At 47.2% G+C, this 17879-nt stretch overlaps 1 protein-coding gene across 1 annotated transcript; it reads right to left on the bottom strand.

Annotated features, from left to right (window-relative positions):
• Window positions 1-29: 29 nt before the first annotated feature.
• CD8B (CD8 subunit beta) lies at window positions 30-16506 on the bottom strand. The gene is made up of 5 exons (XM_019632980.1): window positions 16373-16506; window positions 13004-13366; window positions 9495-9584; window positions 3991-4080; window positions 30-1067 (listed from the first exon to the last, which is right to left on the bottom strand). Exons 1-5 carry the CDS (start codon window positions 16416-16418, stop codon window positions 1027-1029), a joined length of 630 nt encoding a protein of 209 aa, XP_019488525.1. The 5' UTR covers window positions 16419-16506; the 3' UTR covers window positions 30-1026.
• Window positions 16507-17879: the final 1373 nt, after the last annotated feature.

Below are 17879 nucleotides of genomic sequence, written 5' to 3'. Positions count from 1 at the left end.
ACCCCAGCAAGTCCTCACAGTAGTCGTGAGGTTGGTATTCTTATCCCATTTTGCAGATGAGGGATCAGAGGCTCAGAGAAGTGAAGTGACCTATCTACTGTCACATGGTTTGTGAGCGGCAGACAGGATTCAAGTCCAGATCTGTCTCCTGCTAGAGCCAGAGCTCTTGAGCACAAGGTTCTACTGCCGTCTTCAATCTAGAGGCATGGGCTTTCTTGTTTTTCAGATGTCACTATGTGGAGGGGGTTGTAATTAATGAGAAAGGTAGATGGGAAACAGTTTCCATTATTGAGGAAGAAAAAGCAATCCAAGAACATAGTCCATGGCCCAACGGGGGTCCGGAAGTCCTTAAGGCTGGGAGCAGCCCATTGTCTCTGGCCTCTCAGCCTCTTGGCTTCTGCCTGTGTTTACACAGCTCAGTGGGACCAAAAGGTGAGGGCTTTTAGCCCCTGTGTCTATGGGAGTCAGCCAGTCGGTTCGCCAACTCCTGGGACCTAGGTGGGGTCCAGGGCAGAAGTGGAACTAAGGCAGTGCAAAACCCAACACCAGCAGGGAAGGAAGAGACAGTGGTGGAGGGCACCGGCCTTGGGGTGAACCCATTTGCTTTCAAACCCAATTCTGTTCTTTACTATCCCAAACGCTCTGAGCAACTTTTTCAACTCATCTGTAAAAATAACTCTCCTAGGTCATGCAGGACCAAATCGAATGAAATAATGGGCAAGGAAAGAGTTTGGGATTCCCTGCTGTGTTCTATGTAAAGAGCGCTTGTTATGATTAGGAGGGCTAAGGGCTGAACCTTACCGCACTTGTAATTCACTTCAACTACTAACCAGTGTTATTGTTTGTTTAAGTTACCCTTTTCCTGAACTCTATCACGCCATCGATTTATACAGTTTGAGATGTTTTTGAAGGTGGTGTCTGGCTTGGGCTCCTTGCAGTTGGAGGCTGTGAGCCACAGCAGGGGCTGAGGAAGTTAGGACCCCACCCAGGGCCGGGTCACAGCCACTTCTCTAAGACCCCAAGCACTTACTGTTTTATGAAGTGAAGCCGGGCTCTCCTCCGACGGCCTAAAAGAAGAAACCAAGAACATCAGTTGGCATGGGCTGGGTGCAACACCAAGACCCCGAGAGCAAGGAGGGTGGTAAGAGGGACAGCTAACACCTCAGACCACTTCCCTGGTGCCAGGCTGTGCTTCATCTTCATGGGTTTTAACTCCCTTCATACTCACAGCAAACCTATGAGTTGGACACCACTCTTATTATCTCCATTTTGTATACGAGGAAACTCAGACACGGAGCAAGTGACTTACTAACTTGCCCAAAGTCATGCAGCTAGTATGTGGTAAAACCAGAATTCACTCATACTCAGTCAACCTGCTCCAGTCTGTGTATCCTTAAACATGCTAGCTTGCCCTCCTTCATAGCAGGTCAGGAACGAGAGGCTGTACAGACAGGTGGTCTGAAAGCAGAGCATGCGTATTCGGGAAATGTGCAAGGTTTCCCATTGGGATGAAGAAAGGACATATGAGCATGGTTATTTACAAGTTTATCTCACCCTTTATTGCTTTTTATTTATTTTTTATTTTAGAGAACAAACTCCTGACTTGTTTACTGTTATTTTGACTTACTACTACTCAAAATTGAACCTAACTGTAATCAAGAATTCAATATTAACAGATAAGCAGTTTGATTCCTTCTTTACACTATAATGGAGATAATGACAGGAGAGAGAAATGATCTGATGAGACAGAATGGCTTCTTTGCAAATGGCCGGTTGAGATGGAAAAACCAGGTTTTTCAGTTGGCCCGGTGCCAGGGCCCCAAGTTCAACTCAACCCCTCAATAGTCTCAGCTTTGCAGCCCCTGAGAAGGCTGCCTCACTGTCCACTAGTCAGCCGGGAGCACCTTCTTGTAGAACACACAGTGTCTTATTCCACAACGGTGGAACCCAGGGGCCAGTGATCAGGCAGAAGGGCGAGCCCCATGCAGCAAGACACCACTCCCCTTTTTCCCTGGATGGCAGGAAACTGGTTGAGAGTTTAATTTCTTCCACGTAGGGGGCCAAAGAGAATCAGCTGACAGTTATGTGGACAGTGGCAGAAGACCGCTGCAAGATTTCTCTCACGGCGGAGAGGTGCCTGACTCCACCGTGCCAGCAACTTGGTGGTTCCCGTCTACAGCATCCTGAGTAGACTGGGGCTGAGGGAGTCTGCGGTCAGCACATGAGTCTAAATATTTAATTAGTCTATGAAGAAGGTTCCCCGGTAGGCACTGCCGTACCCATGCACAAACTTTATCTAACTCAGCAATGCTATATTTTCTAAAGGCCAGTGTTTAAGAAGGATGAGGAAATTGCCATATAATTGTGCCTGTATTTGCCCCTTCATCACAGCGCCCATTCTAAAAATCCCACTGGTCATTATTAATTATGAGTCAGTTGTTACCTTGTACTAAGGCCCTTCCTTTCTCTGAAATCTACCCTCCCTCAGCTCCCCACCCACACACCAGATATCATCCCATCACACTACTTTTCACACCATTTTTCCGTCTGGTCCCTTTTAAATTAAACCAAAGTTGGCTTTCTTTCTAGCCAGTTTTCCTACAGTGATTTTCTCACATCTTTTTTCGAACTCTCCCTCTGCTCTGTCATCAAAATCCGGGCTTTTTGCCTTGTTCCTATTTATTTGGATTTCTTCTCACTCATTTTCATTCAGATTTATCTCCACACTCCCCTCTATCCCAACAGAATGCATTTCTGAACTGCCAAGAATGTTGTGCTTTGGGAATCTTTCCTTGAGCATAATTCACCTCTTTACTGAAGGCTTTCCATCACTGCCCAAATCTTTCTGGTCATGTCTACCTGACTTCCCACAAAAGTGTAAATATTAGGAAAATATACCTACAAATAAACAAGTTACAAAGTTGTCAGAAGTCCAGTTTTAGCACAGATTGGTTTTTAACATTAGAAATCCTTCTACCAGTATCTTTTATTATATGCTATTATCTTTTTTTATATATTGCTTTTTATGTTTGATTTAATGACACACATAATATATTAAATAAATACAGCTAATTGAGGTTAGTGTTTATTATTTAAAAATTTTTTTGCTAGTAAGTTCTGTGATTTAAATGTTTGCAGACCACTGAACTTGCGTGGAGTTCTTAGAATGGATAAATGGATCCCTTTGTGGGTGGCAATTGTATGCAAAAGTGTGTCCATGACACATTTCTCTAGGGAGAGGGTCCATAATTGTCATCTCATGTTCAAAGGAATCTGTGACCTATAGAAGAGCCACTGATCCAGTCCATTCCCCTGAAGGCCACCGCTTCCCATTTTATAGAAACCCAAAAAGGGTAAGTGACTTGCTTGGGGTAGCACAGGTGAGCCTGGGGCTCTGGGCTCTCAGGCAGCTGTGTGGGCCTCCCCTGCAGCTGGGGGCCCATAGAAGAAGGTGATTCTATCTTCAGAGTGGTCGAGAGCAGCAGCCATCTCTGAGTTTCCCTACAGCCTCAAAGAGGAGGAGGATTTCTAGTTTCTGGGAACATAACCCAAACCCCAGTTCAATCTCTTCTATGTACTGCTTCCATCCCAACTGCTCACAGGAGTTCTTTCTTACTGAGCACATACCCTAGCTGGGCACTTTGGGCAGGACTTTACAAATAGCAACCCTGGGAGGTCGATAATATTGCCCCTGGGTAGGGCAGCTGAGGCTCAGAGAGGCCAGGGCATACACCCAAGGTCACTAAGCCAGGAAGTAGCAGCATTGGATTCAAACCTAGATTTGTCTGACTTCAGAGACAGGGTGGTCTCCAACCCCTGCAGTATATGGCTTCATGTCAAGAATCACCTCTGGAACTACCTCTGGTTCTCAGGGTGCAAATTTCCATTAGGCTCACATCTGCCTTGCTCCCCTAGAGTAGCAAGGACCCCCAGGGACACCTCCAACAGCAAAAATGGATCACCACGATGGCCCAACAGGGGACAACTTACAGTATAGGTGAATGGCCACACCCAAGGACACCAGCAGAATCAGGATACCGGCCAGTAGCAGACCGAGGGTGAGGGGGCCACAAAGCGGGCCTGGAAGACACACATATTGAATATTTGAGACACACAAATAAATATGAAGAGGAAAAATCAACTGGAAGCCCACCTCCCAGAGAAAATCAATGTTTGAATAGTTCCTCTTAGCCTTTTTTCTAGGCACTTTAAACACATTGAGATAATTTTATATGTAAAATCTCATGTCCCACATCCAAATTAAAAGAATTATTAATTAAACTCAGGAGCTATTTATATTCAAAAGAAATAGACAATTTTTGTGACTAATAATGGGATTTTTGTTATTGATTTTTAAAACTTTTATTTTAATTTCATAAGAAGTAGCTGAATATATTTTCACTGTAAAAGATTCAAGTACATGCCCCTTGACATCCTTACTCCCTCACAGCAGTAAATGCCATTGTTAATTTCGTACCTTTCTCTTTGCATTTTCACATATATAATTTACATATAGTTTTTAAAAAATAGAGTGGATTATACTGTACAAATTGTTCTGCAATCATTTTTTTTCCCTTCACTTAAAACATGTCTGCCCATTCTTTTTTCTAGCAGACTAACATTTGAAGTATGGATGTACTGTGGATTATTTTGCCATCAGTGGACATTTTGTTTTGTGTTTTACTTTTATAAACAACTCTGCAGAGAACATCCTGGTATGTTTCTTTTTACGGAGGAGCCTGCCTGATGCAGATACTGAAAACAGGAACTAATAAACCATAGACTATGTCCATTTTAAATTGTAATAGATACTGTCAAATGCCTTCCAAACAGTCTACCCTGATTTCCATTCCCAACCCCCAATTGTGCACCCTGCCAACCCTTGATATTATCAAAGGTTTTAGTGTTTGTCAGTCCAGAGGGTGGAAAATGATATTTTACTTCAATTCCCTGATTATTGTCAACTTCAGCCTATTTTCATATAGTGGCCAGTTCTTTTTCGTCTATGAGTTGCCTATTTATTCCTTTGCCCATTTCGTATACCATTGAAACAACAAAGTTTATATTATAAATGCCCCAAATGTTTCTCTGACACCATGCCTCCTATGGCTGGTCTCTGTGAGTAGTTGAGGGGCAGAACCAGAACTCATGGGTGAAAACGACGAGGCTGCAGATTTGGGATCGAGGTTAAAAAAATTAGAGAGTTTTGGATATTAGGGAAGGGAGAGAATGTTTATTGAATGCCTATTATGTGCCAAGTGCAATACTAACTGCAAACTTCCATCTTGTGAGGAAGGAAGGTATTACTATCATTTTGATCTCTCATTTTACAGTTCAGAAAAATCAAGAGTCAAAGAGGTTAAATTACACGCCCATGGTTACCCAGCTACTAAAAGGTAGGACCAGGGTATGAACCCAGATCCTCCAAGTTCTAAAGCCTCTGCGGGCCCCACCACGACAGCTTGAGGGTATGAGAGGTAGTGAGGAAATGGAGTGGGCCCCTCCATGGGAGGGAGCCCGCCATCGCCAAGGCTGGATGGTGCCATTTGGAGGGGAGATTTCTGCGCTGGGTGGAAGGTTGAGTGAGAGGCCCTTGGAAGTCCTTCCTACCTCTGAGATGCAGGGGTTTCTGTCTGCCTCCCCCTCACCTCTTCCATGTTCTCCCAACCTGGATGAACCTCAAAAACATGATGCTAAGTGAAAGAAGCCAGGCATGAAAGACCATGTATTGTATGATCCCATTTACATGAAATGTCTGAAAGAGGCAAATCTATAAAGACAGAAAGTGGATTAGTGGTTGCCAGGGGCTGGGGTGGGAACAGGAACTAGCTGTAAACAAGTATGAAGGATCTTCTTGGGGTGATGGACATGTCCTAAAACTGGATTGTGGTGATGGTTGCATAACTTGGTAAATTTACTAAAAATCATTGAGTTTTATGCTTAAAATGGGTGAGTTTTATGACATGCAAATTATACTTGATGAAGTGTTTTTCTTTTGTTGTTGTTTTTTAAGTAATTGAGGTGGGTGAAGGCTGCAGGGTGGTGCAGAGCACAAAGGTCCTCCTCTCCTTCTGAGGGAGGGTGGGTCAGGGGAGGCCTCCTGAAGGGTGGTCATAAGTGAACTGGAAGCCAGCAGCCCAGCTGCAGATCCGAGGGGTTGCATGATCATCTACCCAAAATGTGGCTCCAGGAAAAGCTGTTGCTTCTAATGAAGGCGGTGAAAAGCCTGCGTGTGCGGGGAGCTGGTGGCCAGAGCCACATCAGTGATGCACGGCCCGGCTTCCTCGCCTCACTTGGGTCTCGGGGTCTCCTGAGGTCTGGATTTCACCAGATTTCTCTTGTGACAGTGGTTTAGAAATTGCCCCCCAGGACCTCCCAGTGTCTCTCAAAGGACAGCCCTAAGTCCTCCCCATGGTGGCCAAGTGGGTTTCATTCATGATAATGAGCTTTGAGCTGTGTCCGGGTGCTCTGCCAAGCTGAATGCCTTGTGTATAGGATCTCATTTACTCCTGCCTTCCCTTTAGCTAGGTAAACATCCCCATTTTACAGATGAGGAAACTGAGGTTCAGAAAGGTTGACTCACTTGCTTAAGTTCACACAGTACAGGCAATGGTTGACTGGGATTCCAACCAAGGCCTGGCTGACTTACCACTGGGCAGTACTGCCCCATGGTCCCCTCCTCCCCAAATGCAACATCCAGCTAATCCCCCCTCCCACTCCACTTGGCCATCTCCACACACATTTTCGTTATTCTAAATAAACTACTAACGTTGAATTTCCATTTTGCCCCAGGATTTCACTGAGCATTGATGTAAGAAATGATGCAAGAAATGTGAAGACCTTTCTTCCATCATTTATAAAAGTGTTGCTGGATTTGTTTGTGTCCTCACCTTCATGGCCCTGTGTAGTTGCTCTTGTGCCTTTTTTTATTGTGCCCTGCCTGAAATCCTTTAGGCCAAATTGTGGGGCATAAACTTTGTAAAACGAGGTCGCTCTGCCTCCACCTTTATGCTCCCCAAGTTGCTACCCTCGTACATGGATTCTGAAGGTTTTATTTTTGCTGTGATCTCATGTGGCAGCTTGCTGCTCCCATCTCCTAGATCTTGTTAGACGTCTTTTCCAGACTCTTTCTGGTACTTTATATACATTTTAGACAAAGCAACCCCAGCAGCATGAAGCAGCCTGGTGTGGCTGCTTGTGGTTTTTTCTATGGGTTGGAGCAGATGGCACTTTCTGTTTGTCACCAGTAACTTTTGGGGAACAGAGGTCAATACTAATCCAGAAACACATGTGGCTGATGAGTTCAAGGAAAGTGTGTGTGTGCCTGTGCATGTGTGTGTGNGTTAGTCTCTTATGGTTCACATGGGCCATCTCCAAGCGAGCAGCCCATCTTCAAAGTGAACCAGGGAAAAGTCTGGTCCCAGCAGACTTTTCCCCCTCCCCTCAGCCTTGGGAGGCAGCCTGTCCTGTTGCCCTTAAAGCTCATAGGCAGAAAACTTTTGCTTCTCTTGAACACTTCCCACATCTCCACCCTTCTAACTCCCACCAAGCACACCTAATTCTGTTGTGCCCTACAACCCCACAGGTAGCATCTCAGATGCCAGGAGATGGTCACACTACCCCTTCTTCATGTTCTGTGGCTGCCAGAACATGAAGATGCCTGGACAGAACATGCCTGAACAGACCTGGTTTGCCAATGCCCTCTTCAATCGCACCTCTCAGTCCAGAGTGGGGCTGGAAAAGCAGGTGGGACTCTCTTCTTCTTTGACATGGGCATGGTACTTCTGTTAATGCAGCCTAAGGTTGAATTCTTTGTTTGGCTCAATGGCTCTCTGCTGCTAACGCCCAGATGGGGAGCNGTGTGTGTGTGCCTGTGCATGTGTGTGTGCCTGTGTGTGTGTGTGTGTGTGTGTGCCTGTACACGTGCGCGCGCGCGTGTGTGCGCGCTCCTGTGTCTGTGTGTGTGTGTGTGTGTGTGTGTGTGTGTGTGTGTGTGTGTGTGTGTACTCCAGCTGCAGTGTCTGGTGCTTATAGCACAGAGCGGCGAGCTGGTTCACTCACAAACAAACATATATTAGGCACATACTATGTGTTAGGTCCTCTGTTAGGCATCAAAACTGGGGAAGTTTAAATCTGTGGTCCTTTGGGTTGTGTTTTTTGTTAGTTTGTTAGTTAACAGCTTTATTGAGATATAATTTACATATTATAAAGTTCACCTGTTTAAAGTGTATAATTTAATGTTTTGTTTCTTTGGTAAATTCACAGAAATGTGCAACCATCACCACAATCTAATTTTAGAACATTTGGATCCCCCCAAAAGAAATCTTGTACCTATTAGCAATCACTCCCCATTCCTTCCCCAACTCCCCAGCCTTAGGCAACCACTAATTTACTTTGTATGGAATGTCATATCCTGGACATTTCATATCAATGGGATTATATAATACATAGGTTTTTGTGGCTAGCTTCTTCCACTGCAAATATTTTCAAGATTCATCCATGTTGTAGCATGAACAGTACGACGTTTGACAATTAAGTTTGTGAATTCATCCTAAAAAAAGTGCTACAAACCTATTGCTGAATATCACTACGGTCACTTTTGAACTATTCCCTTTGGGGAGCTGTGCACTGACACCAGCACCTAGTCCACCCTTCAAAGCAATTTTGGAACTCTTTTTCTGGAATGGCCATCAGAACCGTCATCATATTACCATTGATGTCCTGAATGTCATCAAAATGTCTTCCTTTCAATATTTCCTTTATTTTCAGGTAAAGATAGACGTCACTGAGGGCCAGATCAAGTGAGTAAGGAGGGTGTTCCAATACAGTTATTTGTTTACTGGCTAAGAACTCTCTCATAGACAGTGCCGTGTGAGCTGGTGCATTGTTGTGATGCAAGAGCCATGAATTGTTGGCGTAAAGTTCAGGTCGTCTAACTTTTTCACGCAGCCTTTTCAGCACTTCCAAATAGTAAACTTGGTTAACTGTCCAGGTGGTACAAATTCATAATAAATAATCCCTCTGAGATCAAAAAAGGTTTAGCAACATCATTGCAAAAAGTTCGTGAACTTAATTGTCAGACCTTCGTACTTAATTCTTGATTATGACCAAATAATATTTCATTGTATGGATATTCCATATTTTGTTAATCCATTCATCAGTTGGTGGGACATTTGAGTTGTTTCTACTTTTGGGCTATTATGAATAATGCTGGTAGGAAAATCTGTGTGCAAATTCTGGGTGGATATATCCTTCACTGTTTTGTCCTGTGGCAATTGGTGAGTGTGTCCCCTACTAGACTGTGAGCTGCTGGAGGACAGCACTGCTCTCATACTCAGCTTCCCTTCTGACCTCAGCTCAGGACTAGATAAACAGGTTCAAATAGCTGCACTTGGGAAGGGCTTGCGGAAGGAAGGGAGGAAGGAAAGAAAAAAGAAAGGCAGTGAGTGAGACTGTCTCTTGTTCTAAGAATCCAGGGGGACAGAAGAACTCACGCTTCCGGGTCACCAGGCTTGTGTTCCGGCACATTCTCTTTTTGGGAGTGGTCTTCTTTGTGGGCTGGGCAGTGGTGGGAAGGACATCAACTACAGAAAGCAAGCAAGATACGTATCTTAGGCAGGTAAACAGCGGGTGGACTTAGAGACAAAACTTAAAACTGCAACTCTTACCTCCAGGTACTGAAGTCCTTGTCACTAACTATTCCCTAGGCTGCTATGGGGCTCGAAGGTCACAGAACAATAAAATGCTTTACCTGCTGCCCCAACTCGCAGGTCTATCTGTGGGCCTAGGGTGGGGGGTCACATTGGTGACCTAGAAAGAGAAAGGCTCTGGAACTACACAGATCTGAACAGAGCCCCAGCACCCCTGATTAAACACTGTGTGACTTGGAGCAAGTCGTATCACGTTTCTGTGCCTCAGTTTCCCCATCTGCTGAAATAAAGAGGGTCCCCACCTACTTCTTGGGGTTGTTACGGGAGCCAAAGGGGACAGTGTGCCCAGCAAAGTGTGAAGCAGACATGGCTCTACCTGGGCTGAAGCCAGAGTCCCCAAGCCCTTGGTACGACCTGCCAAGCCCTAAGCGGGTAGAGGAAGCTCACAGAAAGGGGATGGGTGCCTTTTTCTGTACGTACAACACCATGTAGGTTGTATATATTGGGATTTTTCTTTCCTTCTCAGGTACCTTTAAAAATCATATACTATCAAAACCAGGAGGGATCTTTAGCCTCAACCTTTAATTTCAAAGGTGAACACCAGCAAAATTAAGGGGAGGGGCTGATCCCCAAGGCCTACAGTGGAAAGGGACTCCAAACCCCTCTCCTGACTTCTGGGTGGATCACTCCTCCTCTATTTTGTTCTAATTCAGTGTCACAAGCTGAAGTGTTGGGACACAGCAGTGGGACAAGTACACAGAGCAAAGGGAGAGGCCTGAGGCACTGAGGTGCTGACGAATGGTGTTAGTACTAGGTGCCACTGAACCCAACCTTTGCCTGTGGGTTGAGGAAAGACATTTCACTGAAATGATTTTCTACAAAATGATAGGAGAGGGAATAGGGTGACACCATGAATTTAAATTCTAGAGTCAAGGAGACAGGGACGGGCAGCCAACAAATTGGTCACTTTGGGGCTGGCTTCTTCCATATAAAAAGTGGACGCTTTGGTCCCTCACCACCCTGAGTCTCCTGTGGAAATTAGGGATAACATGCTCTGCTCTGCCTGCGTCATGAGGTTTCGAGAAGAGCCAGCTAACTAGAATGAACACTTTCTAAGTTACCATGTGCTAGTGGCAGTGCCAAGCACTTCAGCTTAAGTTTATTAAATGCAATAGCTTTTGGGACAGACAGTATTATCCCCATTTTATTCCCGAGGAAGCCAAACTGAAAAAACTTGCCCAAAGATTGGGAGGCAATAAACAGCTGAACCAGGATCTGAGTCAAAAGACTCCGATTCTAGGCTCTCATTGTGTCACACAGCCTCAGATGCAAATGCTTTTTTTCACAAAAAGTTAGGCACATCAGGTTGACCCAAGGCCCTGGTCATCAGAGTGCTGGGGGAAACTAGTATAAAAGGAAAAACCAATGGGCCGGCCGAGTGGCTCAGTTGGTTAAGAGCTCGCTCAAGAGTTTGAGCTCTGAGCAACAGCAGTTCGAGTCCAGCCCGAGCTGAGCAGCTGCTGAGCTGCCAACAGGTAGCAGGATGGCTCAGCTAAAAAAAAAAAAAAAAAAAAAGGAAAAACAACATCGGCTACAGTGCTCTGAGGGTGTGTTAGGGGCCTGGCCCTCGGAGAGGGGGTGTCGTAGCATTCTGTTATCTCTTTCAATTCTCAAGACCCTAGAAGTGTTCATTCCCCTTACTTTACGCATGAGCGGGCATAGGGGTCTCTCAGAGGGTCAATGGTGAGCTTGGCAAGGGAGCCAGCTCTGTAGGACCTCAGTGTCTTGGCTGGGCACAGTAGCCTGGGTCTGATGGGGGTTTGTGAACAAGCTTATTACATTTTAATTTCTTCTTGCCTAGAGCCAGGTCCTTTCGCCTCTTCCTGACACTTTCTCTTCGCAGTTCAAATCCGCACCCGTCCCTCTTGTCTTTGAAAAGGACCCATCGTGTGCTTAAGGGGCCTGAAAACGGCCGTATCTTTCCCTGGATACTTTCTCTACTACCTGGCTCCTTTTTTAAAATGAACTGGCCTCTGGCAGGAGGTGGACGCTGAGTCTGGATTCCCTGCCCCTGTGGAGGTGATATGGTCGCAATACATGTGCGTTGGGGAGGGATTGCTATTCTCAAGATCTAGGCAGTAGGAGGGGTTTGGGAATATCAAAACCAGGAGTGAGTGGGTGGTGGTGGAGGTGGGCAGCTCCTGAAAACCAGTTGTGTTTATTTCGCCTCCCACTTTTCTTGGCCCTGAAATCTCATTAATGGGAAGATTTGGGACTTACAGAGACAAAAACAATAAACTAAACCCAAACCCCTAACCCCCGAAAGCCCAATTTCTAAAGCCAAACAGGAACCTTTGAGGGTTTCTGCTACGATTCCTTTGCACCCTTGCTTAATCCTCACTGTTCAGTATGGCAGCCACTTGTCACATGTGCCTGTCTGACCCAAGATGTGCTCTACATGTAAAACACACATGGAATGATTAGTATGAAGAGGGAATATAAAATATTTCAGTAATAATTTTATCTTGATTACATTTTGAAATGATAATATTGTTGATAAATTGGGTTAAATAAAATACACAATGTAAATCAATTTCACATTGTTTCTTTTTTACTTTTTTTTACTTTTTACTTTTTCCAATGTGGCTATCGGGAAAGTTAAAATTACATCTGTGGCTCGCATTATATTTTTACTGGATGTGCTGACGTAACTTATGAGAAACTGCAGCTTTTGAGGGCTGGAGGGATCATGGAGGCCATCAGCAGCTCCATGACACAGATGAGAAAACTGAGGCCCAGGGAGGGGAATGACCTGCCCACAGGCACACAGTGAATTTGCAACAGAATTTGCAGTTGGCCTTGGGGTCTAGTCTCCTCTTTTCCTACAACTCTGAATGTGGGTTCAAAGACCATGAGGGCATCTGCCCCTCCACTAGCCTTGTGTGTGCACTCTGAGGGGATTTCTGAGATCATCGTCAGGCCTGGGGACTCAACCCAATCCAGCCACAGCCTCAGGTGGGTTTGATGTGGCCGAGGGACAATGCAGTCCTGTCTCCATAAGAAGCAGCAATGGTTTCAAGCATCCCATTTACAATGGGAATCATAATAGGGCCTACCTCCCAGCTCGGTTGTCAGCAATAAATGAGATAACACAAAACACTTGCACATGCTTGGCCCTAGGTAAGACTCAAGATACATTGTCTGTTACTATTAGCTGTAGTGCTACTGCTCATGCTGTCATCACCTCCTGCAGGGTTAGGCTTGCTGAAAGTGGAAGCAGCACCCATGCCTGGGTGGCGCCTGGTGCACACAGGTGCTCAGTGCTCATCCATAGCATTGAGCCAGAGTCTTACCTACACTCAGCAGAGTTCCCTTCCCAAAGGTCAGCTCAGGGGTCCCAACGGTCATGCAGAAGTAGGCTCCACTGTCCGAAGGCTTCACATTTGTGAGATTGAGAAAGAATTGGGTCACTCCCCCGAACATAATTAGCCTCTCCTTCTCCACCTCCTTGCCATAATGCAAAGTCTTTTTGGTGGGATCCCAGGCAACCAGGAACTCGTGGCGGCTGTCTATGCTTGGGGCCTGGCGCTGTCTCAGCCAGTAGATGCGTGCGTTAGAGGGGAAGGATTTGGCTTCACAGACTAGCTTCGCCGTTTGGTTGGTCTCAGCGTGAATGTCCTTAGGAGTCAGCCAGAGTACAGAGCTGCCATGGAGAGCTACGAGAAACAGAAAGAACAAAGGCCATCAGCACATTTTCCTGGCCACAGTGGTGGGGTCTGACAGTCACCCCGAGTCTAGTATCAAAAGAAAAGCCATCAAAGAAGCTGCCCAGTTGCAGGGTCTGGAGGCTGGTGGATCCTGGACTCAAGAGCTCAAGCAGCCCACCTCCTAGGAGATCGTCTGCAAGGCGGGTGTTTCCTCCGTCCAGTACTAAACGAACAGGGAAGAGAGCTGCCATTTGTTGGCTGCATGCTTATATGCCCGGCTCTATGCATAATTATCTCAGCCAGGCCTCAAACTTACTTCGGGATTTCTATCCCTATTACCCAGATGAGGAAACTGAGGCATGACGTTATTTGTTCAAAATCCCACTTACAGCTAGTAAGTGACATGGGATTCAAACTCAAAGATTCAAAGTCTGAAGTCAAAGCCTTTCACCTTGCCCTGCTGCCACTCCAAGTATAGACCTTCAAGAGGCTCCAAGCACCTGAAGGAGACCCAGAACAAGCTGGAAGGGGAGCTCAGAATCACAGGCAGAGCACAGGGTTGGTCTGGCCAACCAAAAAGAGGGCCAGCCACAGTTTCTGGACAGCGATGGCAACCAGCAAGAGGAAATCACTGTCCCCTGGTAGGCACATTTAATGCCCATCACTCACCAACCCAGCCATTGATAGGTCACTGGATCCCCTTCCTGAGTGGAAGGACAGACACCTCAGAAGCAGGGCTGTGAGTTCATTTTAGTCTCAGACAGGAAGCACTTCAAGTACAGGATCGTTCATGGAAAACTAGAGCAGAACTCACAGACCTGACCTTGAATCCAGCCTCTGCCCCGCACCAGCTGTGGAACCTCAGGCAAGTCATGGAGCCTGTCTCTTCTCTTTAAAAAGAAGGCGGTTTGGGGCTGCTCTCCTGCCTGATTCTGAGGGTTAGAATGTCCAAGAAAGCAAACTGTAAAGCACTGTATACGGGTAAATCATTATCCACGTGTCTTACATATCAGGGCTTGTTACTGGCAGCAAATGAAATCTTAAGGAGAGGATTAGAATGGGTCCTTCACTGCCAAATCTAACAAACTGAATTTGATTTAGTGAGCCTTTCATTTTAGCTGCAGCGCAGAGGGAGAGCCTGCAGGCCAGGGCAGAGACCCAGGAGCAGTGAGGCACAGATCTGGGTAGGCTAAAGAGGCCAGAGGGCGTGTGTGTGTGTGTGTGTGTGTGTGTGTGTGTGTGTGTGTGTGTGTGTGTGTGTGTGTGTGTGTGTCCAAGAAGAGCTGGCTTACTAAGGGAGTGGCCCATATTCATAATCCTACTTATTCTTGTTCTCAGGGTCCATTGCTCCACGGCGGACTTCTCTAATACTGATGAAATGAACTTAAAATTTTCATTGACTCCACTCATAGCCACTCTGAGCTTCTGTTTGCATCAAGATGGTGCCCGAGGCCTAAGTGACTGCTAGCCTTCTCTTTTCTCCCCAAATATCATACTGCCTTTTCAGCAGCATAGAGGTTCTTCGTTGTTTTGGGTCACTGACCTCTTAGGGGAGACAACAAGAATCGAAAATGCCAGATATTTATTGAACGTGGTACATGCATTATCTCATTTAATTCTCACCAAATCCTGTCTTACACCCATCTTATGTATGAGAAAACGGAGATCTCAGGAAGGCTAAGGACATGTGCAAGGTCACACAGCCTATATATGGTCGATTCAGATTGAAACCCGTCTGTAGCCCCAGAACCTGAGCTTGGAGCTCCCTGAATTGAGGAAACCTGTGGTTCCAGGATCGAGGTCATATGCTCATGTGCACACAGTGGGACCACAAATACAGACTCCTGAAAACTTTCCAAGAAAGCCCAAAAGTGACTCCGTAAGGGGTAAAAGGGACAGGACAGGCACCAGGCTGTTGGTGTGCGTTCCCTCTCCTGCGTCCTAACATGAAGACTTCCTGGCTGGGACACACCCTTGTCTCTCTCCTGTGACCACTTGCTTTTCAGCCCCTGGAGACTGAACGTCCAGCAGTGGCTAATCCCCATCTATGTGCCGGGCACAGAAGTCTCATTTGATCCTCTCAGTAACCCAGTGACTCCATTCTCAGAGGGATCTGCTGTTTCTAAAATGACTGGCAAAAGCTTTAGTAGCTTTGAATAGCCTGGACTAGCTTCTACATCAAATGTTGAGCTCACTGGGTCAGAGGCCGGGCTGCCAGGCCTTGTCACCCATGGTGGGATGACCAGGTTTGGGCTTTTGTACAAAACAGTAAATCAACCACAAGTTAGTGGGCAGTTTGGGGAATGGAGGGGCTTCTTCTGAAAGGCAGTCTGACTGGGCTTAGTCAGAGGGACAGTCTAGACTTCCCCTTGCATTCCACTTCCAACATTTCCACTTCAACACTGCTTGTTACGGGACTCACACTACACATCCACCCCTTGAGGAATATTTGAGAAACAGGGGACCCTGAAGGAATATCGGCCGTACCTGTCTGTGAACTGGCAACAGCTTGGTATGTGGCTGATTGTGCTATAAAAATTTGCCCGGAAGTAATAAAAATGTGTCTACAGAACCCTGGGCCAAGTGAGGTGCACCAAAGCCAGAACTGGGCCCCTGGCACCTTCCCGGGAGCACATCCCTGTTGGGACCCTGGACAAGGGCATTTTTCCTTCCTTTGTGGACTTCCTCTTTTTCTTCTCTTCTTTCTATCTCCTTACCTCATTCCCTCCCTCCTTTCTGTTCTCCCTCCTTCTCCTCCCTGTCTCCCCTTCTCCTAGCTCCATGATTTAGAAAGTGGTGGCCTCAGCCCTGGGGCTCCCCAGATCCCTGGTAATGAGTTCCTTGGAGGATTTCCCTTCCCACCCTAAGTTCCTGCGGCTGCCGCTCCATCCCCAGGTGCCGCGCAGCCCTGGGCTCTGGGATCTGCATCTACCAAGAGTCGTTTCTAAACTCCACCGCTCTGGTGCAGCACAGACCACCCGCCTCAGCCCCGTGCACCTCGTCTCCCCAGCTTACCCGCCAGCTGTGCTGCGAGGAAGAGCCAGAGACCACGAAGCAGCATCTTGTCCTGGACACCTGGTCCCAGCGGGGCTCCGCTGAGATAGTCCCGCCTGGGGGGATGGGAGGGGTGGGAAACGGGACCAGGCAGGCGGGGCAGCAGTGGCGGGGTAAGTAACAAGGAGGGGGGCGGGACCGGGTGGGAGTCTGGTGTGAGGACAGTAAGGGCTCCGCCCTTATCCTCCGTGCATTTCAAAGGTCTTGCCTCTTTCAGAAGAGTCCACTAGGAATCCCTGCTTTCAGTTAAGAAGGTGACACCGCTGTCCTGAGCCAAACACTTGCACGTGTGTGATCGCCTTCTGCCCTGGGAGGGTGGTCAGAACAGGGTCATGACTCCATGTGACAGTTGAGGCAACTGAGGCTCAGAGGTCAGGATGTTCAACATCCCACAGGAATGAGTAGTGGAGCTGGAGCCTAACTCGGGTCACTTTTTTTTCTTTTTGAGTAGTTATTGTGAGCCTCCTGGGTGCCCTGGGCTCAGTGGGGCCTGCGGTGACCAAGACCTGGACCCTGCCCTCAAGGGCACACACCTGTGAGGAACAAAGGCAAGTTAACTGACTGTGACACAGCCTGATGCCTGAGGAGGTGAGCTGGGGCCACAGAGCCCCTAACCCTGCCTGGGGGTGGGACGAAGCCCAACCTAGCCCTTTCGGGCTCCAGAAGGGATGAGAAGATCATGGGGCTCCCCTCCTCTCCCTACATGTGTAATTCCTGTTAAAATAACACTAAAATGAGAAATTAGCAAAAAAATCAACAACGATGACTACTTTGAGGCTGCGTGAGTGTGTGTGCCCTGCTTTCCCGCTCTGCACATGCCCTGCAGCTCTGTCTGCAGCTGTGTCATCCAGCCCTGGTCAGGGAGACTTGTCAGCGTACTCTTCCTGTTCACACCGGGGTTACAGAGGAAGGGGGTTGGGGAGTTGGGGGAGGGCGTTCCAAGGAGGAGAACAGAGTATGCGAGGGCCTGCAGGGAAGGGGGAGCCTGCGAGGGCCTGCAGGGAAGGGGGAGCCTGCGGAAGGCTGTGGGAGGAGGCCACGTGATCAACAAGGAACTAGACACACAGGCCCTGTGGGTCACCCGAACAGCTTGGAGTTTATCTATGAGGGGATGGGGTGTCACAGGAGGTCCACAGCAGGTAGCGGGGCAGCGACACCGTCAGCTTCGGGGTCCATCCCACCCCGCCCCGGCTCCTTTTCCCGTTGCTGGTGATAGGCCCTGCTGCCTTAGGTGCAGAGTTTAGTCACTAAAGGGGAAGGAGTGTGTCCTGAGTGTGGGGCTGCTCCCCCAGCTGGGTCAGAGGCTAGAGTCTCCCTTCACATTTTCCTTGTTCCCAGGAGCTGAGGCCTGAGTATACACAGGGCAGACAACCCTGGGGAAACCACACATTAGGGTAAGTTTTTTTTCTTTTTAATTGAAGTGATATTCACATAACACAAAATCAACCATTTTAAAGTGTCCAATTCA

The sequence above is a fragment of the Hipposideros armiger genome, unplaced genomic scaffold (genome assembly GCF_001890085.2).
Source record: "Hipposideros armiger isolate ML-2016 unplaced genomic scaffold, ASM189008v1 scaffold_1219, whole genome shotgun sequence".
Lineage (NCBI taxonomy): Eukaryota > Metazoa > Chordata > Mammalia > Chiroptera > Hipposideridae > Hipposideros > Hipposideros armiger.
This window is presented reverse-complemented; position numbering and strand designations above follow the sequence as displayed.